The 22,952-nt window shown below is 40.1% G+C and overlaps 2 protein-coding genes across 2 annotated transcripts in view; one reads left to right on the top strand and one right to left on the bottom strand.

Moving 5' to 3' along the window:
- The first annotated feature begins 1,622 nt into the window (after nucleotides 1–1,622).
- On the top strand, nucleotides 1,623–2,948 carry CEBPD (CCAAT enhancer binding protein delta). The gene has a single exon (XM_083358097.1). It carries the CDS (start codon nucleotides 1,856–1,858, stop codon nucleotides 2,807–2,809), a length of 954 nt encoding a protein of 317 aa, XP_083214223.1. The 5' UTR covers nucleotides 1,623–1,855; the 3' UTR covers nucleotides 2,810–2,948.
- A 2,495-nt stretch (nucleotides 2,949–5,443) lies between these two features.
- SPIDR (scaffold protein involved in DNA repair) overlaps nucleotides 5,444–22,952 on the bottom strand; it is a gene marked incomplete at its 5' end in the record, with an annotated part of 189,903 nt that continues 172,394 nt past the window's right edge. Inside the window, 5 exons of the mRNA XM_083360314.1 lie at nucleotides 5,444–6,248; nucleotides 6,716–6,769; nucleotides 7,125–7,239; nucleotides 16,769–16,862; nucleotides 19,829–19,981. Of these exons, the coding sequence (XP_083216440.1) occupies nucleotides 6,126–6,248; nucleotides 6,716–6,769; nucleotides 7,125–7,239; nucleotides 16,769–16,862; nucleotides 19,829–19,981 (539 nt within the window). The 3' untranslated portion in view covers nucleotides 5,444–6,125. The remainder of the gene's footprint in view (nucleotides 6,249–6,715; nucleotides 6,770–7,124; nucleotides 7,240–16,768; nucleotides 16,863–19,828; nucleotides 19,982–22,952) is intronic.

Below are 22,952 nucleotides of genomic sequence, written 5' to 3'. Positions count from 1 at the left end.
TGCCAAGAGTCAATATTGATTCATAGGCAAAAAGGCAATGTTAATACAACAAAAAAAATAGAATGAAACTGATTATTAGAACTGAGAAAACAGGAAGACCCTTTTTGTATTTTTTAAATAGCGTCAAGATAGCAACAGATTTTCCTATAGTCTGCAAACCTCATCCAAGCAGCAGGAGATATTATTCTGGATCACGATAATATGGGCAATATTTAGCCACTAGAGGGCAATATTTAAGTAAGTATGCAATGGAGATATACCAACTGATATTTTCTATGACAAATATAAGTATACATAAAAGCAGTAGCAGTGGAAATACTGGAATGTCAAACCAAAATCCCATGTCAAACCAGTCCTTGCATATTTTGGTAGCAATATCTGATAAAATGGTGCAAATAACTAGTTTAGTAAAGATTTGGCAAGTGTTTCTTTTTTAAAGTGAGTTTGAATTAAACATCAAGATGCATGCCTTGATCTACGCTTGATGTGTTTTGAGAACGTCCACATGCATCAGCAGGTTTATCGATTCCACCAAAGCAATCAAATGTGTAGTCCTGATTACTGTACGTCGGTCTCCAGGCTGACTGGGAGTTCTGGGAGTTGAAGTACAGAGCTTGTAGATTCAGATAGCAGCCCTTCTGAGCGGAGACTAACAACTTGGTCGTTTCAGAGATCTTACAAAACAGGGGTCTTCAAACTTGGCCCTTTTATGACTTGTGGACTTCAACTCCCAGAATTCCTCAGCCAGCAAAGCTGGCTGAGGAATTCTGGGAGTTGAAGTCCACAAGTCATAAAAGGGCCAAGTTTGAAGACCCCTGTTATAAAACCATACATACAAGGCGTTAGCAGGACCATAACTAGCAGGCAAAACTAGCATTCAACCTTTTCCCCCACCTTCTCATAAAGGTTGTCGGCTCCTCTCCATGAGATCAAGAGCTGAGCCGTCTATAAGCCAGATGTAAAAGGGCAGGATGGCTATCAGAAAGCGACCCATTCTCTGCCGCCGTCCCCCCTCACCCCCCCCCCCCCACCACAGCGCGGCCACAGTAAGGATCGGGCTTTTCACGGCTTTCGCTCCATTTCTAACACCCCAACCTCTCCATGCAGACACACGGATTATTTAGTTGGACAAAAGGCTCGTTGCTTTGGGATCGGGTTGGGTGGGCTTTTTTTCTCCCCCGGTCGCTTGGCTGCCTGAGCCCAGAAACCCCTTCAGGTCCGGAACCAGCCGAAGAGCGACGGGCCAGCCCAGCTGCCCTTTCGCTCCCACGGCAGGAGCCAAGGCAGGCGGCTGCCATCTGAGCAGAGCCGCCGTCCTGGCCCACTGAAGGACGTTGGTCTTTATCTCCCGAAAGAGGGGGGAGGGTGGTAAAGGCCGCTCTTAAGTTGGCTTCCCGGTCCCGATCAGAGACGGCAAAGCAGCGGGGGGGGGGGGGGGTGAGGCCCGGGTTTTGCAGACCAATCCCAGCAGCTGCCTCTCCTCCAACCGCCCCGTTGGCAGCCAGGCCGAGAGGCGCAGAGAGCCAGACCCGCCGCCTCCACCTCCCGGCACTTCTCCAGCCACACCCTCCATCAGAAAGGAGGTGGGGTCCGAGAAGCGACGTCTATATAAGGGCGGCGGCGGCACCTCGCCGCCAGGTCTTCCTTTTCAAACGCACGTGTACGGCCTCGGCCTCTCCAGCGCCGCGAGCACAGCGGGCCAGTCCTGAAGGCGCGAAAGCCTGAGAGACGTCGGGGGCGAGGCGCGTCTGGGCGGGGGGCCCCACAGGTCAAGGAACGAGCCGCGGCGACGGCCGCCTAAGCGTCTCACCTTCCCCCTGAATTCTCGCTTACCTCACCGAGCCGAGCGTTTGCCATGAGCGCGGCCACCCTGGACCCCTTGGACTCGCTTTCCTGCTACCGAACCTGGTCCCTGGAGCCCGCCAATTTCTACGACGCCAAGGCGGGCGAAGGCAGCGGCGGCCTGAGTCCTTCCTGCAAGGCGGGCAGCGTGAGCGTCGCCCAGGCGAGCGAGGAGGCCGGCGGGATGTGCTCCGCTCCGAGCGGCGGCAGCCGCGACCTGGCGGAGCTGAGTGCCGCCGCGCCGGCCATGTACGAGGACGAGAGCGCCATCGACTTCAGCTCCTACATCGACTCCATGGCGGCCGTGCCGAACTTGGAGCTGTGCAACGACGAGCTCTTCGCCGACCTCTTCAACAGCAACCACAAGGGCGGCGAGCGCAGCGGGGGCTACGGGGATTACTTGCCGCCGCCGCCGCCGCAGGCGCCTCCGCCGGCGTCCGGAGGGAACGCCTTGGCCAGCCTGCTGCACGCCAGCGTCCTCCCCGGCCCGCTCCGGGTCGCCGTCAAGCAAGAGCCGGACTGGGGCGAGGAGGCGTCGGGCTCGCTGCTGCCGTCCCAGATCGCTACTTGCGCCCAAACCGTTGTCAACCTGAGCGGGCAGCCCACGCCGCCCACCTCCCCGGAGCCTCCGGGCAGCGCCTCGCCGTCCAGCTACAGCAGCCGCTCTTCCGCTTCGTCGTCGTCGGGGTCCAAAGAGCGGGCGGGCAAAAAGGGCGTGGACAGGTTCAGCCCGGAGTACCGGCAGCGGCGGGAGCGCAACAACATCGCGGTGCGCAAGAGCCGCGACAAAGCGAAGCGCCGCAACCAAGAGATGCAGCAGAAACTGGTCGAGCTCTCCGCCGAGAACGAGCGGCTGCATAAGAAGATTGAGCAGCTCACCCGGGACTTAACTAGCCTCCGACACTTCTTCAAGCAGTTGCCCAACGCCTCTTTCCTGCAGCCTTCCTCGGTCACGGACTGCCGGTAACCGGTTGCTGGCAGCGCCGCCACGGCCGCCCGTGCGAGAGAGAGAGAGAGAGACTTTGAACTTCTTCGTGAATACCTCAGCGCGAGTCGCACAAACTGCAGCGGGGGCTGCGGGGGAGGGGGAGGGGAGGAGGGCCAGGCTAGAACAGCGTTTCCCAACCTTAGGAACTTGAAGATGCGTGGACTTCAACTCCCAGAATTCCCCAGCCAGCTATGCTGGCTGGGGAATTCTGGGAGTTGAAGTCCACGCATCTTCAAGTTCCTAAGGTTGGGAAACGCTGGGCTAGAAGACTCGGGCTGCCTCGCGGACTGTGCCAAAGGTACGCGGAGAGAGGGGGAGGGGCGCTCCTTGCCTCACCTCTTCCCTCAAGCAAGAAACCTAGCCTGGAAGGCCGGACTGAAATACGGCGCGGGGGGGGGGGGGGGACAACCTGTGTGCGTGCGTGTGTGTTTTGGCTTTTTTTTTTTTTGGAATGGGTTAAGCTTGGGTCTTTTAACCACAAAACTTGCCAAAAGTTTTTTTTTTTTTAAAAGCGAAAAGAGAAGCTAAACGTCTTTCTTCCTAAATTATTTTTATAATGATCACCCCTCCCTTTCCCCTCCCCCCCCCCTTCGTTGATGCAGCTATGGGTACTTTGTAAGAAACAAATAATGATTTTTTTCCCCAGACTTTTCAAATACTTTGTTATAAACAGTATGAGGAAAAAGTAGACTGAGCATGCTCAAACTTTTATATAAAATTTTTACAGCATTTCTAAAAATAAAAACCCCTTGAAATGTATTTTGACTTCGTATTTGTTGTGATGTGAACGTGTGCTGAGGGAATGTAGAGGGAATGTAGCGAAATGTGTGCCGTCCAGATGAATGGTTAGTATTTCCTCCAGGACATTTATATGTCAATTATGTAGCTTATCAAATACTTTTAAAACTGCAAATACAAGCAGAAGATACACAGGTGCTGTGATTGAATAGTTAATGGAAAATATATGATTCACTCTTGGACATAGTTAGCTTCATATATGATCCAACCACTAAAAGGAGGGTGCCACACTACCAGGAAAATTGCCTCACTCAATTTGTTGCAACTTCAGACTTTAAAGAGGACCTTTATTTCCATAGGTAAAAATTCCATTCATATGAAGATGCATAAAAATCATCAGGTAATGGAAATTTACCTATATGTCCAAAAAGGACATAGTATTTGCACAAAATATGAGCCAAATGCCATAGTTAGATTAATGTATAGTATTGTGAAATAGCAATGCAATAGCAAATTGGGTTTAGGTATGAGATTAACAGGCTGAGAAAAATTCTAAATACAGTAATTAGCACTGGAAAAGCATTTCAGCTGGTAGAAAAAGATCAACTGTTTGAACAAAGCTTCAAAAATTAGTCTAATTTAAGGATTTCTTCCATAGGAAAAAATAAAAGGTTATTTTGCCTTATTTGCAAAACACATTGGCCTATTTCTAAAAAAAAGTACATGAGAGAAGGGTGGGATTTGGAATGGTGATGTTAGAAGATAATTCCACTGCTCTGATTTACATCCTTCAGAAAAAGTTTTAAAAACCCTTTTTAAGATTACATGAATGTGTGTGTGTGTGTGTGTATGTATCACATGTATTTTCTTCTGCAGCATGACCCAAAGAGAAGACATGACAGCCATGACTTCCAAAGCTATCTATAAAGTTCAAAATAAAGGTAGTCCTTGATTTATTACAACTGAAACCAAAATTTCCGTTGCTAAGCAAGGTAGCTAAACCATTTGTTTAGTGACCATTTAAGTTACAAAAGCACTGAAAAGTGACTTACGGCTTTCACACCATTGCAGCATCCCCATGGTCATGTGAACAAAATTCAGGTACTTGGCAACTGGCTGGTATTTGTGACAGTTGCAGTGTCCCAGAACCATGCAATCACTTTTGCGACCTGGCAAGCAAAGTCAGTGAGGAAGCCAGATTCACTTAACAACCATATTGTTAACAATTGCAGTGATTCACTTAACAACTATGGCAAGAAAGGTCATTAAACAGGCCAAAATTCACTTAACTGCCTCACTTAGCAACAGAAGTTTTGAGTTCACTTGTAAGTCAAGGACTACCTGTACCATGATTGATTTAAACTTCATCCTCTGCCCTTCTGTCCATCAATGTATGTTTGTGTGTGTGTGTATATGTGTGTGTGTGTGTGTGTGTGTGTACAATTAACAATTAACCAGTGGAACAACCTGCCTCCAGAAGTGGTGAATGCTCCAACACTGGAAGTTTTTAAGAGGAGACTGGACAGCCATTTGCCTGAAATGGTATAGGGTTTCCTGCCTGAGCAGGGGGTTGGACTAATTATTATATGTGTGTGTGTGTGTGTGTGTGTGTGTGCGCGTGTGTGTAAGTCTATACAATATAGGATCCCAGAACTGTCTACATGTCCCTGTCCCCCACATCTGTCCTCCACAACTACATCTTCTAAACACAAAAATCCAGCTGAGTATGGTAATATTATATGCAAATAACAGGAAATCCCATGCATGCCAAGTTCTCTCTAAAAGAAATTACAGGAATTTGAATCAGATACTAAATGATTCCAGTGTTTCAGTGTCAAATAATTTCATCCACAAATAGAAATGCACAAGTAAAAGGTATAACAATTTTAATTACAATATGTTAATCTACTTTATTGAAAGGTTTTTAAAAATACAAGATCTAAATAATTCCTTATTTAAATAATGATTATTGCTGTACATATGCCTGTGTTCACATATACTCTTCTTTCATAATATTGAATCATATACCCTGTATCTGATCATATGCCTTGTATCAGATACAGACACTGTATCTGAACACACCCGATCCTGAATAGAATTTATATGCGAGTAATTAAGAAAATGTACCTCTAAATTAATAACTTGGAAGTTAATTTCAAAAACACATTTAACATTTAGTAGAAAAATATTTCAATCCCTGTACTCATTACAAAATATAACCTCCAGCACAATTTGAAAACAAAAATGGAAATCTGGAAAAAAACACGTTTCCTTTGAGTGCTATGACATTAATTTTGAGGACCAGACATCTGTGTATGTGAATTCCACTAATTTCATGAGAAAAAAATTAAGAATGTGCATTTAACTCCTTGCATTGAAATGACAATTGTGTTTGAATTGAAATTTGTTCATGTTGCCTGACAGATGCCTAATGTGGATATTTTTTTTAAAAAGGCACAACAGTTTTGTTTCAAAAGCAGCATAGAAGAACTGAGTACAGTTACAAATACGTTACAAAGATCATAGACAGAAGCAGACAATATTCCCTTCAATTCTTTCAGGCATCCCAGAGAACAATTTCTTCCAATCCGATACAACTAGATGGGTGGCTGGTTATAGATTGGACATAACAGTTCAAAAACCCCACCTCTTTCCTCAGCACACTCGTTACTTCATAACTCTGCAATGATAAAGCACAGTCATTGAAACAAATAATCTTGTACATTTTGTCCTAGCCAGCATACCACTGAACGCTGTTCAGTAAAGGAAGTTCTTAAGGACCATTTTTTCCCTTATTTGCTTTTTTACTTCTCCAAACATGTAATACTAACAACTTTGAGAAATAATTTTATTAGAAAATTCAAATAAAAATATCTCTCTGAACTGAAAGCCAAATTTTCTACAAAAGGTATTCCAGGAATTTCAATGGAGCATTAGACCAAGAGATTACCCACTTAATTATATTTTTATTCATATGCCAATATAGTTACAGTATTGCAAATGGAACAGGTTAATCCAGAATCTGCATCTTTATGAATGGTAGATGAAAATGGTAGAGGCTGAGTACTAATACATCTAGAAGGCACTAAGTTGGGGGATGTGTCATAAGAACTAGAATTATGAAGCTGCTATTTTAAATATACATACCCCATCGTCCATGGTTGCGGATTCTAGAAGTGAAGAAATAGACTTCTGTAATAGCTGTTGTGACAGGGAAAGAAGGAAGTATTATAATTATGAAAACAATAATGTAGTCAGTTTGTATCCCTAATATCTAAGTATTTTATTACCTGCTAACTCTTATCTGTAATTTCACAGTAAAATTTTTCTTGGTCAGGACATTACACATAAGTAATCTGTATTTAATTCTACGCAGATTATCTAGAATACTTGTTTGCTTGCCTGTTTGCTTGCTTGTTTATACACCTTGTCTCTATGCTCTGGAAAACATAACTGGTATCAAACACAGGTAGGTGGAGGTATAAAAGTAGATATCTTTCTTCACCTGGAGCTGATCATAAAATACTGAATTAGAACAATATTGTTCTTGTAATACCTTGATTTTTACTGTGGATTTCGGTTGGGAATGGCAATTCAAAAACACTTCCAGATGCATCTTGAAAACTGGTGAAGTTACAACTTCGCAGCAATGGCTGCAGTAGGGTAAGCCTCTGAAATAGATGAGAAAAAGACTTTTATCTATCCCCAAATTTCCATGTGAAAGTGTGCTCATAGACTTCGCTTTGCACTGTAAGCTAGAATACATATTGTTCAAATATTCCCAGATTCCTTGATTTAATGTGCAACAATCTTGTAAGAGACGAGATAAAAGATAACGAAGAGAACATGAGATTCTCAACTTTATGTTCCAGTGCCAATACTAGGAAAAACATGTAAGTGAAGGATTTCAACTCTTTACAACTTATCAGTTGTTTTAATAAAATGACAATCATTTTAACCATTTCTGAAAACTGTTCAAAAGATTGCAAGGAGATTAAAAAAAAAACCTGGCAGGGAAAAGAGCATATAATGTACATCTGGCAGAATGAAAAGATGTGAAAACAGTAAAATGCTACAATACCACTGATCCTGCTCTGCTAATCCCCTGAACAGTCAACTATACATTTAGCAAGTTTCTGCTAGCTTATTTTTTAAAAGATTATCCTAATCTTTAGCCAAAAAAAATTCCCAATCCAGTTTCTGTATGATCTATACAATAAAGCATCCCTATGCACATGCCTACAGGATGAACAGGGTCCATAGATAGTATCCTGGCATTCAATTTTAAATGCAATTTTAAAAGTGAAAATGAGAATCTCATAATTGTTACTTCCACAACACCTCAATGAAAGTGCCAAAATCTTGCAAGGCTCTTCTTTCTTTAGGAGCTAATGTGCCTTTCATTGGAAAAAAAACAACTGCTGGCTTTTGAATTAAGAGACAAAAAGAAAAAGGGGAAAGAGATTAGGAGAAACAAACCAAACTGAGACACTATATTCTTACAAGATATACAGTAATTTTTTTTACTGTAACTCAAAACCAAGGAAGGAACATCATTGTTTTTATTGTCATGAAGGCTACAGGAAAGATACTACTTGGATATAATGCAATCACTTTTGCAAAAATACCTATTAGACTTTGTAGAGGTTTTTTTTAAAAAGATATGATAGTTATCCACGATATGTTCTAAGCACTAATGCAGAAGAAGAGGAGGTTGGTAAGGTTTATGGTCAAGTTCAATTTGAAATTAACAGAACATTTAAGCAAGTTTATTTATTTATTTATTTTTATTTTTAATTCCATTTATATCCCGCCCTTCTCCAAAGACTCAGGGCGGCTTACAAACTTAGCAGTAGCCTTCATTCTATGTATATGCCTGCTTATTAGGGCTTTCACACACACCCCAAGTGGCATTATTACAAAGTCAGCTTAATTGCCCCCAACAATCTGGGTCCTCATTTTACCTACCTCGGAAGGATGGAAGGCTGAGTCAACGTTGAGCCTGGTGGGACTCGAACCTGCACTAACTGCAGGCAGCTGGTGTTACTTAAGGAGGCATTAGCCCACTGCTCCACCAAGGCTCTCCAAGTTTATTTATTTTATTATTTTATTTTAATTCCATTTATATCCCGCCCTTCTCCGAAGACTCAGGGCGGCTTACAAGCTGCTTGTGGTTGGAGATTGGCATGCCAATGTTGGAAATATTAAGGAGGAAAACGTCACTGAATTTTATGGACTAAGAAATAAAAAAGAATAACTTAGCAATTTCAGTCAATCCAATGATTTCTATGATATTTATCTATGTATAATAACTTAGATGAAATACAGAGAAATCAAATTGACTAAATTATTGGTACAAGGTGATGGAATTGCTTAGTTATAACAACAAAGTTATAATAGTTATAGTTATTTACAGTAATGTGTGAATAAGTGGCAATATAAATAAAAGTAGTTAAGGATGAATGTGAAAAGAGATGGAAAAGACTAGTAAACAAAAAAATAAACTGGATGTCATAACAAACGGTTGAATTGGCCAATAAGAAGAGATGTTAAAGCCAAGAAGGCCAAATAGGAAGGAACTTAAAATGAATTTCTGAGACCTGTCAAAAGAGACAAGAAGTAGTATTACATTCTTGTAAAGATACTGAAGATGGAAAGAAACATAGAAAACAAGGGAAATCTTCTAAAAAAAATCTCCAAATTCAGATGGAAGTTCCAAACTTGCAAAAAAAAAACCCAAAAGGACAGTAGTAGCTGATTCCAAGAACACTGAGCAAAGATGGAAGTAGTAGACTATAATTTAGTAGAGATGTCAACATTCAAGATGCTTACCAGAGATGTCACTATATTCAAGTAGGATATATTTCTCACTTACAAGCTCTAGTACTAGAAGATAAAGTTATATAAGCATTATCAAATTGGAGGACTACAGGAATTGATAAATTATCTACATACAATTGGCAAGCAATCAAAAAAAACTGTAAACATTTAAGAGGTATTTAGTATTGATTAGAACTTTACATGGAAAGGCTGAGAAAGAAGAGACATTAGTGCTGATTCGTGCTGGATAATTGAAAAAGCCAAACAATACCAAAAAGAAGTTAATACAGACTTTATGTATTATAGAAATATTTCAGTTATGTCAAACTGTTGGTGTGCTTAGGAAAATGGGAACCCCAGAATATCTTATTATCCTCAAGAGAAACCTTTACAAGATCACAAAGCCAGAGTCTGGATGAAACATGGTGAAACAGACTGATTCCTGTTCTAGAAAGGAATGACATAATGTTATATACTCTTCCCTTATTTATTCAAACTTTATGCTAAATATATATTGAGGTAAGCTGGATTTGAAGAAGATGAGCAGTAGGAATATTCTGCACTGTTCTTATGACACTATGCTGATAATTTAAAATTTAAATGAAAACCAAAGACCATATGAAAAAATAGGACTAAGATTAGACCAAACTATTGACAATTAATACATCAACCAGTCTTAGAATTAAAACACTTTGATGCCATGATATAGCTGTATCTAGTTTTTCTGGTGATATTCTTATGTAAATGAAAAGTTATACTGTCAAGAAGTAAGATAAGAGTATTGATAATTTGGATGCCAGTGTTGGAGACGAGTGTTGGCAATATCACAGATAGCCAAGAAAACATGCAAATGGATCATAAAACAAATCAAGCCAGGCTTTTCATCATGGCACAAATGATCCAGCTCAAAATATTATATTTGGGCACATTATGAAAAAAATCTATAAAGAAGTCCATAATGCTGGGAAGGTAGAAGAGAAAAATGGATGACCAGCAACAAGGTGGATGAACTTATTTACAGCAGTAGTGGGTGCCTATGCTGTAAAATCAGAAGGACAAGGTTGAGGGCAAGCCGTCTTGGAAAAAAACCTATGAGGTTACTAAAGGTCAACCCTGACTTAATAGTACATAATCATAATTACATAGTAATTCTAGTATTGACCAATTGAAATGGAACAGTTGAAAGGCAAAAGGACTCTAGTCTCTTATTATCTACTTCTATCTCTTTCACTGTGGTGTCAAGAATAGAGTGCAATCAAAAATTTACAATTAGACATCTTGTTCCCAGTAAGATTCAAGTCTGAATCTCTGTTCTGTGATTGTCAAGAACCATTCACACAAACCCATTCTCTAAGTCAGGGCTTTTCAACCTTTTCACCCATTGTACCACTTTTAGGATATGGCAACATCCGAGTACCACCAGTCGCCTAGCAAGGGGTCAAAAACTTGATGACCAAAAAAACAAAACAAAAAACAGGAAAAAAAGTGATGAAGTACACATACTCCTCGACTTACAACAGTTTGTTTACTGACTGTTCGAAGTTACAATGGCACTGAAAAAAGTGCCCCCCGAGCCACAGCCGAGCAAGACCCCTGCCTGCCTGCCCGGCGGCGCTCTTCCTCCTGTCCGAGGTTTTCATTGTTGTGAGCATTTCTGTTGAGGATTGGCAGTGGGGATGGGGGGTGTTTGGTTTTTATTCCCACCCCCTGCATCTGCTGTGTGGTTGCAACAGGTTTGGGTCACTTGACATGACCCTGGGACACTGTGACCGTCATAAATATGAATCAGTTGCCAAGCATCTGAATGTAAATCACAAGACCCTGGAGATGCTGCAACATTCCAACTGATTGGCACTTCTTCTGGGCTGAGAAACGTCAGGATCAGTGCCGAGCTCAAGCTGGATCCTGGCACTGATCCTGGCACTTCCACTGAGCCCCGACAGCCCTGCAGCTCCAGCCGTCTCTCGCTCAGGCTTGTGTGGTGCTGCCACCAGTTCCAGCTCATTCCCCTCCCCCGCTACTTTTCTAGGATGGTCGCGTACCACCTACCAGGTGCCCATGTACCACAGGTGGTACCCATACCACTGGTTGAAAAGCCCTGCTCTAAGTCACTTTAGTTTTTAAAAAGACATTCTGGGATGACAAATTATAGTTTCATGAAGTGGTCATTTTTTGTTTTCCCTTAAAGCACTTCTTTTTGCAAGACTTAATGAAGTTAAAATTATTCTTATCAATTGTGGCACATGATATTGGCACAAATACGGACGTGTTATGTTCTATATAAGTACACAGGAAATAAGAATGTTGCTGCTATTGTAACTACTATTACTATAATCTTAATCAATTTTGCTAGATGACTGAGAAAAATAAATCCTGGAGGGGAGACAATATACTTTATATTTATTTTCTTTGCACTCTTTATGATTTTATAACCCTTCCAGTTGGGAACTCATCACCAGGACAACAAATGAAAACAGTTTGTAAGGGAGCTAGTGAATCTGGGGAGCTGATCAACTATTTGTAAGGAAGGGTCTTTGTTAATTGAGTGAGATTGATTTTTTCCCCCTGCTGACTGGGTATGTGTTTACTTGCACTCTGAGCACATGGACTGAGGGGAGGGGATTACAGCTAAGTCACTGATCAAGAGATTAGTTACTTAGGCTTTATAGCATTCCTTAGCCAATAGGAAGTCCCAGCCAGTAGTCTTTCCAGAGAGGAGAGATACCTGGAGCTCCGAAGCAGAACAATTTAATAGGAATGGGAGAATTTTGTGAAAAAATTAAAAGGAGGATGAAGCACATACTGATCTCCCATCTCCAAAGGCTAACTATCATGATGTGTTTAAATATAACATCAGGAAAATAGGGGTAAAAACTCTATAAAAATGTAACACGGGATAAAACAGTTAAAGGAAAAAGAATTCAAGTTATTAACAGGATGTAGGATAAAGATAGAAAGCCAAGGGAGAAGGTATTTTTCCAGTTTACTCCACAGAGAGTTAAACGTATAAGTACCAGCCAGCTAAGCACAAGTCATGATTCATTCCTGCATTCCTGGCTCTCAGGAAGCTAATCTGTTTTCTTGAAACCACTGCAGATATTAGACAACCATAAAAGTATGTAGATGAAACTTCCTGGGATATGACAGCTTTGTCTTACTCCCAGGATGACAGCTCCCTTATGGTCAGAGAGAACAAGAGTTAAGGACGGCATAATATGTTTTCTGTAGGCAATGAGCCAAATTATTATCTATGACAATAATAAGAAGAGGACTTTTGATTGTGGGAGAGATGATTTGGGTTTGTCATGCACAAGTGGATAACACTGGGGTAAAAATAGTAGCCACAGTCTACACTAGCATTAACAACATTAAAAAAAACTAAGTAAACTGCCCTGGAATTAATTTAGGTTGCTAGGTAGATGACTAAGGTCCAGGCTGCCAAGATAGTATTGTGAGAAATACTATTTCTTTCACACAGAAAAGACAAAGCACGGTGGTCTCTACATGTCATCAAGCAAGTGATCAAGCAAGAGTTTAGATATACTGGTCATCAGTCAACTTTTTGAAACAAGCTAAATCTGTATGAGAGAGGAGTTGTTACACTACACCAAAAAGATGGGACAGCAGCTTTTAAATTTATCTCTGAGGAAAAGTCTAGCCTCAAATTCAGAATAGTGCAGATGTCAATATCTGGATGAAGAACAGATACCAAATAGTTATGTTTTTTTTTAACTTTTCTGGGGAGAAATCAGAATAACAAATTAAGGTAACAGATGAAGATATCTAGGAAGAAAGTATTTGAAGAAATCAGAATAATAACTAAGCAAAACATAGATTATATATCAGAATTAGATTTACATATATTAAATACTTTTGAGGGAAGTAACTAAATTTAAAAAGGGTGCTTACTGTACTTTTTACCCTTAGCTGCTAAATCAAAATTACTTAAAAATTCATAAATAAATTTATCATTGGACAATTGATGCACTATGCTATAGTCAATTACTCTTTTTGAAAGTCACTGACAAAATATGAATACTAAATTCAAAGATGAATTGCATTTTTATCTACAGTTGCATGTGTTATTTTAATAATAACTCTAGTTATGGCAATATAAAGAATTTCTTATTATTCTTGGATGTTATTTTGTATTCTTGTGGCAATGCTGATTTGTAGAATGAACAAGTAAAATTTAATTAAAAAAAGCATTCTAGGATATCTTGACACCTGGGTCCTGATGGCACCTCCAAGAATAATTAAATAATCCAAATTTGATATTTCTTCACATTTGCAAAGAAAAATATGTAATTTGCCTTCAAATTGGGTTAGGCCCCAGAAGAATCAGCAACAATGCATTGAACTTTACTTTTTTAAAAAGAGAGCTGACAAGATGAGGATATTATACGCTAGTCAGCTTAACATCAGTTCTTATCAAACTGGTGAATGATTAAATACAATTGCTCTAATCCCACATTAAGAACATTGAGGAACAAGATTGCTGAAAGAAAATAAGTATGTTTTTTTGCAAAAGTATGTCTTTTCTCACCAATTTTCTAGAAGCTTTTCAGAGTGTCAACAGGCATGAGGAGAGAGGTGACCTGCTGACATTGTTAGTCTGTTTGAAACTATAAAGAATACAAGGGTCCCCATCAAAGGATCTTGAGGAAATATAATGGGATAGAGGACCATTTTTATGAATTTCTAAATGGTTAAGCAAAACAGAAAACAAAGAGCTGAAATAAAGGCACAATTTTCTCAATGGAAGAAATAAGAAATCGCATCCCTCAAGAACTGATAATTAAGTTTTTTTCCAGCATGTTGATAAATGATGTTGACTTAGGGACAAGCAAGCAGTGATCTGATCAAGTTTGTGGATGATACCAAACTGTTCAAAATGATTATGAAGTGCTCAAGGAGGATCTTCATTTTTTTAAAGATTTTTATGTCACTTTTACTACTTTATAATAGTACTGCATAGTAGTACATAGTACTATGAGGGAGGTTGGGTTGAGATTGACTGGCTCACAGTCTCCCAGGAAACTTTCAAGCCTGAGGCAAAACTACCAGTCACCATCTCCTGGTTTCTTAGGACAGCACCCTAATCACAACACCAAACTAGCTTTTTTAAAATTAATTTTCTTTAAACTGGAAAAATGATTAAACAAAGAGCAACTGCAGTTCAATTAAATGAGTGTAAATGGATACACACTAAAACACATACATCCTCTCCATTTACATAAGTATTAATGGTATCTGACCTGCGTAACCAAGTACCGTAGGAAAAAGATATTGGGTCATATGTATTTTAATTAAGATACCAGCTCAGTGTATGGCAGCTGGGAAAAAGTCAAATTCCATGCTAGGTTCTTTCAGAAAGACTGGAAATACAACTGCCCACATAACATTCATATATAAATCTATAATGCATCTCAAATACTGCATACAGTTCTGGTTGCCTCATATGAAAAGAAGATAGAACTGGAAAAGATTTGGAAGAGGACAAGCCAAATGAACAGAAGGTTCCAACACTTTTCTTATGAGAAAAAAACTAGAAAAAATTGGACTCTTTGGCTTAGAAAAAAGGCAAATGAAAGGGACATGGTTGTGTATGGATGGTATGAAGACAAATTAGTTCTTCTCAAATCACTAATATAAGACAAGATGATGACCACTACAGTGATATAAATTATTATTTGATCCCCTGCTGATTTTGTATGTTTGCCCACTGAAAAAGAAATGATCAGTCTACAATTTTAATGGTAGGTTTATTTTAACAGTGAGAGACAGAATAACCACAAAAAAATCCAGAAAAATGCATTTCAAAAAAGTCATAAATTGATTTGCATTTTAATGAGTGAAATAAGTATTTGATTCTTTCGCAAAACATAACTTAGTACTTGGTGGCAAAACCCTTGTTGGCAAACACAGAGGTCAGACGTTTCTTGGCTACCAGGTTTGCACACATCTCAGGTGGGATTTTGTCCCACTCCTCTCTGCAGATCCTTTCCAAGTCATTAAGGTTTCCAGGCTGATGTTTGGCAGCTTGAATCTTCAGCTCCCTCCACAAATTTTCTATGGGATTAAGGTCTGGAGACTGGTTTGGCCACTCCAGGACCGTAATGTGCTTCTTCTTGAGCCACTCCTTTGTTGCCACTCCTTTGTTGACTGGAATACCCATCCATGACCTACAACCCTGGCTGAGCGAAGGAGGTTCTCACCCAAGATTTGGGTACATGGCCCCGACCATCGTCCCTTTGATGCGGTGAAGTTGTCCTGTCCCCTTAGCAGAAAAACACTCCCAAAGCATAATGTTTCCACCTCCATGTTTGATGGTGGGGATGGTGTTCTTGGGGTCATAGGCAGCATTTCTCCTCCTCCAAACATGGTAGAGTTGAGATGATGCCAAAGAGCTCGATTTTGGTCTCATCTGACCACAACACTTTCACCCAGTTCTCTGAATCATTCAGATGTTCATTGGCAAACTTCAGGTGGGCTATACATTGAAGGTGCTGCAGGATTTCAGGCCTTCATAGCGTTGAGTGTTACCAATTGTTTTCTTGGTGACATCCTTGGATAGCTCTTTGGTCTTGGCCATGGTGGAAAGTTTGGAATCTGATTCATTGATTGCTTTTGTGGACAAGTATCTTTTATACTCCTAATCTCAGCTCATTACCTGTATAAAAGACACCTGGGAGCCAGAAATCCTGCTGATTGATAGGTGATTAAATATTTATTTCACTCATTAAAATGCAAATCAATTTACATTTTTTTACATGCATTTTTTCTGGATTTTTGTTGTTATTCTGTCTCTCATTGTTAAAATAAACCCACCATTAAAATTATAGACCGACCATTTCTTTGTCAGTGGGCAAATGTACAAAATCAGCAAGGGATCAGATAACTTTTTCCCTCACTGTACCTTGCAGGGATTTAAGGAGTTGGACAAATTTCTGGGAGATAGGTCTATGCAGGGCTATAAATCTTGAAGATGAATCTTTGTCAATTTACATGACTTCCAAAGTTTTTTTTTTTTTTGGAGAATCAAAGTTCTCCCCTTCCTGTACTGGTATGTTTGCTATTATAAAGGCAAAGGAAACTAGAAGAAAGAAATCAGAGATTGTTTGATGTACGAAATATCTCAATTTTTTTATAATAAATTTCCACCTCTGTATGAAATTAGGCAATATTGCTATAAAACCTAGACCAAAAATAGATAGAGGCACAGGATACAAATTGCCCAAGATATCATTGAAGACTCCTTATTACATAACTTCCCATTTCTGTATACTTTTGGTGATGATTCTCAACAATTGAAGCGAGAGTTTACATAAGAATACCTACTGGATTATCAATATGCCAGTTAATGCAAGATGTTCTTACTTGTCTTGTGGATGCTGATCTATTTTTTCATTGCCACATCTGTTACATATAGGCCAAGAGAAAGCAGTTCTCTCATTAACGCCAACTACAATACCTGAAAAAAGGTAGAATAATTTGCAAAATTTAATATCCTTTGACTTTGAACACCTTTGATAATCACGTATGTTTGATATAAAAAAGTACTTTTAAATAAGTGTACTATTTTATAAGTGTAATATTTAGATTTGCATTGATTTCAGAATTAATTGTAACCTAATCCTAGTTGCTCTCCTAAATTTAAATAAAAGTTGTAACCCAGATTTTATTATTTTTATAATTTCTCTTTTTCCATATCAGAGGAAATGTTTTCAAATACAAAGTTTGAGTGATAACACACCATTTAATAAGCTAAGAAATTAATGATTTTTGCCAGCAAACCCTGCCTTCCTTAGTTTCTGTCTTCACAGTAAAAGTCAATAAACCAGACCTCCTTTGAACCAGAAAATTAACAATATCAGGGCATGAAGTCAAATTTAAATGATGATTAAATATCCAGGCTCTTCTAGAGCTATTAAACACATTTTTTTTGATATGGATGAAAAAGCGAACAAAAGTTAACAGATGATTTCCTAAATTTATTCCATAAATTGATGAGCTGTAGTGACGCAGTAGTTAGAATGCAGTATTGTAGGCTAATTCTGCTGTCAGCAGTTCAATGTCATATATGTGGGTACATGCATAATTCTGTATATTTATTTATTTTTGTCATATTTATGTAGTGTATATTGGATGTGGTGACCCTTTGAGAGCTGTATGCAAAGAAACCTCATTTTAATGTATGTCGATTAGTGTATATTTAAAGTGACAATAAAGTTATTATTCTATTCTATTATTCTATTCTAATTCTCACCAGCTCAAGGATAACTCAGCCTTCCATCCTTCCAAGATCAGTAAAATGAGGACCCAGATTACTGGGGGCAATATGCTGATTTTGTAAACAGCTTAGGAAGGGCTGCAAAGCACTGTGAAGCAGTATATAAGTCTAAGTGCTATTGCTATTTGTCCCCTCCTTTGGAGAATAAAAGGATTTTCATATCTCATTTTATGAAGTTATATACTAAATGGCATGGGCCCAGATTACCTAAGGGAACACCTGCTGCCAGCATCAATTTCCCATCGTCCTGTGCGCTCCCACAGGGAGGGCCTCCTCAGGGTACCGCCGGTCAAGGATTGCCGATGGGCGATCCACAGGGGGAGGGCATTCTCTGTGGGCGCGCCTGCCCTATGGAATCAACTGCCAACGGAACTCCGGACTGCCCCCGACCTTCGTTCATTTCGCCGGGACCTAAAAACCTGGCTCTTTGAGCTATCTGGTCTGGACTGAGGGGTTTAATGTTTTTAAATTGTGATTTAATTTTTGCGGCTAGACTTAATTTAATTTTATTTTAATTTTATATTGGATTGTTTTTAAATTTTGCCTTGTAAACCGCCCTGAGTCCTTTGGGAATAGGGCGGTATATAAACCGAATATATATATATATATATATATATATATATATATATATATATATATATATATATATATATATATATATATATATATATGGTTTAACACCAGGAATTATTCTTTATTTATATCCAGATAACTGAGATTTAAGTATGTCCTCCCAAGCCATATACATGACAAGAAAGGTCAGTCAGATATTTGGATCACCAAAAAGTATTGTTGTTTAGTGTTATAAATCAAACAAGATGGTATTCTATGGGAAGGCTAATAAAAAGATTTAGAACAATAGCAGTTTGCTGAGCCAAGCAATAAACATTAAGGATGCAAGCAAAACATATAAATGAGTAATCTTAAAACACCTGCAAATAAATGGATTACAACTGTCAACCCTACAGTGTCAAAGGCAAATTGCCCAGAAAGCCCCGAGGGTTTGAGTAACATGTTTGTATTTTGATAAATGAAATTATTAGGAAAATCAGGACTGGCAATAATCCTATATACAAATAGTCCTCGAATTACAACCACAATCCAGCAAAAATATAAGACATTTGTTAAATGAATTTTGCTCCATTTTAGAATCTTTCTTGCCACAATTGTTAAATGAATCACTGCATTGGTTAAGTCAATAACACAGCTGTAAAGTGAATCCTCGCTTCTCCATTGGGTTTGCTTGTCAGAATTTTGCAAAGGGGAGCAAATGACCCTGGGACATGCAACCAACATAAATATGAATCAGTTGCCAAACATCTGAATTTTGATCATGTCACCATGGAGATGCTACAATCATTGTAAGTGTGATAAAACAGATAAGTCACTTTTCCAGTGCTGTACTAACTTTGAACCATCACTAAATGGACAGTTGTAAGTTGAGGACTACCTGTACTAGGCATCAGTGCAGGAATATGTAATTAATTTGGGGTTGTGAGAAAAGCAATGTGTACATATTTTATTTTTATATAAAGTTTAAGCTTTACAATTAGTTGGAAAAAAAACCTTTTAATCATGATGAAAGACCAGATAAAGTAAGAAATGTAAACCAAAGCAGGACATATAAACCAATTTTCTTCTCAGGTTTGGAAGGAGATGTGTGTGTGTGTGTGTGTGTGTGTGTGTGTGTGTGTGTGTGTGTGTATGTATATGTATATATATGGAGTTATCCAAGCCCCAGACCAAGGGTAGGCAACCTTGGCTCTTTTATGACTCGTGGACTTCAACTCCCAGAATTCCTGAGTCAGATGTTGACTCAGGAATTCTGGGAGTTGAAGTCCATGAGTCATAAAAGAGCCAAGGTTGCCTACCCCTGTCCCAGACTCTCCAGTCTAGGTTCATTTGTGAGTTCATTATTCAATATAATGGCACCCACAAAAGCCAACAGAACAACTAGTACAAAAAGTATCATTGCCTTTTTAATAATCTGGTACTGCACCAGAGGGGTCAACTATAACTTCTTCAAATGCAAATTTTCAATTAAAGAAAAAAGAGACAAGGAATATAATTTGTCATAAACTCTTGGAAAACAGGCAAAAGGAAAACTAGTATTAAGATGTCAAATAACAAAAAATATAGTTACAAACCTCTTACAGTACAAATAGAATTGATTTGAGTGGTAGAATCCAGATAATCTAGTTTGACAGGACCAGTCAGTTCAGTGATGTCAGCACCAGCAGCCCTACACAAAAGGGGCTTTTGTAGTGAGAGAACTGTACGTTCAATGCAAATAATCTTACCTGCCAACAAAGACATTTTGATAAGTTACAGTAACAAAGAAAAAAGTGGCCGTGTTAATTATCTAAGCCAATAAAGACAAATTCCCGCAATTTCACTAAACTTGTTTTAGTCTGATTTATTCAAATGAGTACTCTGTTCTGGTTAATAGGCTGCCAGCATCCACTAACCAGGTTTTATTTAGAAAGGAAATTAGCTGCACATTAAATTTTCTTTATCTTTTAATGGTGGGTTGGTGCTTATTCCAAAGTTATTCACGTTGCACTTTGCTCCCCAAAACAAGGTAGTCAAATCTTTGCTCAGAGGAGTGTCAGTTCTTGAAACCTGGTAAAAGGTTTGTGACAGTAGGTCAAAGATTTAAATCTGATTGCTAACAATGATGAAATATCTACTGATTAGTTTATATTGAACATGATTAGAATTTAATTTTATTCTTCTCAAGTAGTGTTAGCTACAGTACTGTAATTGATACTAGTACTATGGTGAAAACTCTATTCAGATACTTCCCCCCCCCCTTCTATTCAATGGTGTCTGATTCTTGGAGATATCTGGACAAATCTCTGCGGTTTTCATGGCAAGGTATTTCAGAAGTGCTTTGCCACTAAACTTTTCCTAGTGCTGAGAGAAAGTGAGTAGCCCCAGGTCACCCAGTTGGCTTTGTGCCAAAGGTGGGACTAAAACTTGCAGTCTCCTGTTTTTTAGCCTGATGCCTTAACCAGTAGCTCTTCATTCAAATACCTACAAGCATGATTTATTATTTAAAATAAAAGTTACGCTTGAGCCATTATATTGAGAGAAACAGATTATAGGATGGAGTAGTGTTAACAACGAACATATTTCAGAAGTGATATAAGCAGTCTATAAAACCTATTCTGGTACATAATTCCCTACATCTCATTTTATACCAGGGCTTTTCAACCTTTTCACCCATTGTACCACTTTTAGGATATGGCATCATCCGAGTACCACCAGTCGCCTAGCAAGGGGTCAAAAACTTGATGACAAAAAAAGAAGGAAAAAAGTGATGAAGTACAGGTAGTCCTCGATTTACAATAGTTCGCTTAGTGACTGAAGTTACAATGGCACTGAAAAAAGTGCCCCCCCAAGCCACAGACAAGCAAGACACCTGCCTGCCCGCCCAGCGGCGCTCTTCCTCCTGTCTGAGGTTTTCATTGTTGTGAGCATTTCTGTTGAGGATTGGCAGGGGGTAGGGTGGGAGTTTTTGGTTTTTATTCCCCCCCCCGTCTGCTGGGTGGTTGCAGCAGGTTTTGGTCACGTCACATGACCCTGGGACACTGTGACCGTCATAAGTATGAATCAGTTGCCAAGCATCTGAATGTAAATCACAAGACCCTGGAGATGCTGCAACATTCCAGATAATTGGCGCTTCTTCTGGGCTCAGAAGCGCCAGGATCAGTGCCGAGCTCCAGCTGGAGCCTGGTGCTGATCCTGGAGCTTCCACTGAGCCCTGACAGTCCCGAAAAAGTGCTTAGCCTGGCACTTCTGCTGAGCCCTGACAGCCCTGCAGCTTTTGCCATCTCTTGCTCAAGCTTTTGCGGTGCTGCCACTGGTTCAGCTCATTCCCCTCCCCCGCTACCACTTTTCTAGGATGGTCACGTACCACCTGCCAGGTGCCAATGTACCACAGGTGGTACTCATACCACTAGTTGAAAAGCCCTATTTTATACCACTGGACTGGATATGTAACACACAACAAACTGGTTTTACTAATGCACATTAAATTAATTATTACATATCAAGTGTTCTCAGCAATAAATCAATAAAGATTAAGCAGTGGAAGGCATGAAAAGGATTGCTTCTTTAACCAATAAGACTCAGTTTTCTTGATTTCCATTATATTGTCATTATAAAACTCTATAATTCTAAAATATAGCCTCTATGTTTTCTTATTATTTACCCCTTTCTTCCTTTTGAGTCATGCAAGTGGCATGCAAGGAGGCGGCAGCACTACCAACGGCTCAGCGGCACCCGCTGGCATTTCCTGGGCCAGCTGGCAGGTGGTAGACCCAGCAGGGAACATACGTCCACCCGACCGGATGGTTCGGCCATTCCCCCACCCGGCTTCCCTAGATGCTGGCAATGAAATGCCCGAACCAAACGAGGTGCATGGACATCCACCTCCTTCACCCATGATGCCTCCATAATGGGATACCCCTTCCACAAAATGAGGTACAGAAAGCTCCCCCTCCGCACCCGAGAGTCAAGGATTTCCTAGACCTCGAAGTGATCGCCCCTTACGGGCCCTGGGTCCCCCTCTACTGATTCACGGGACAATTCCCCAACCAGCTTCAGCAGCTGCTATGAAAGATGGGATGTATTTTCCCTAGATACCTTGGCAACTGGAGCTGTACGGTTACAGGGTTGATGACTTGTATCACTTTAAAGGGTCCTAGGAACTTCGGCCCTAGCTTCTTACATGGTACTTGCAACCGCAAATACTTTGTGGAGAGGTACACCAAGTCCCCCACCTGGAAGGGCTTAAGGGGTCTCCTCTTTTTATCCGCCTGCTCTTTGGTTGTTTCTGCAGCCTTTGCTAGGGCTTTTTTCACTGTATCCCACACATCCCCCACCTGTGTCATCCACTCCCTAGGTTGGCAAGGTAAGGGATCCCCCTGAACATACTCGGGGACGGGAATGAACTCATGACCAATTACTACCCTGAACGGGGAAAACCCAGTGCTACTGTGCACTGCGTTGTTATGTGCCAGCTCTGTGAACGCCAACAGGTCCACCCAGTTGGACTGTTGATACGACACATAACATCTCAGATACCACTCTACCATGGCATTCGCTCGCTCTGCTGCTCCGTTGGTGCTCGGATGGTATGCCGAACTGAGACCCTGGGATGATCCAATAAATTGAATGAAGTCATGCCAGAAGCGAGCCGTGAACTGTACCCCCCCGATCTAAGATGATTCTTCGGGGTACTCCATGTAGGCAACATGTGGGTTA

This window comes from Vipera ursinii (genome assembly GCF_947247035.1).
Source record: "Vipera ursinii genome assembly, chromosome: 3".
Taxonomy (NCBI): Eukaryota; Metazoa; Chordata; class Lepidosauria; order Squamata; family Viperidae; genus Vipera; species Vipera ursinii.
This window is presented reverse-complemented; position numbering and strand designations above follow the sequence as displayed.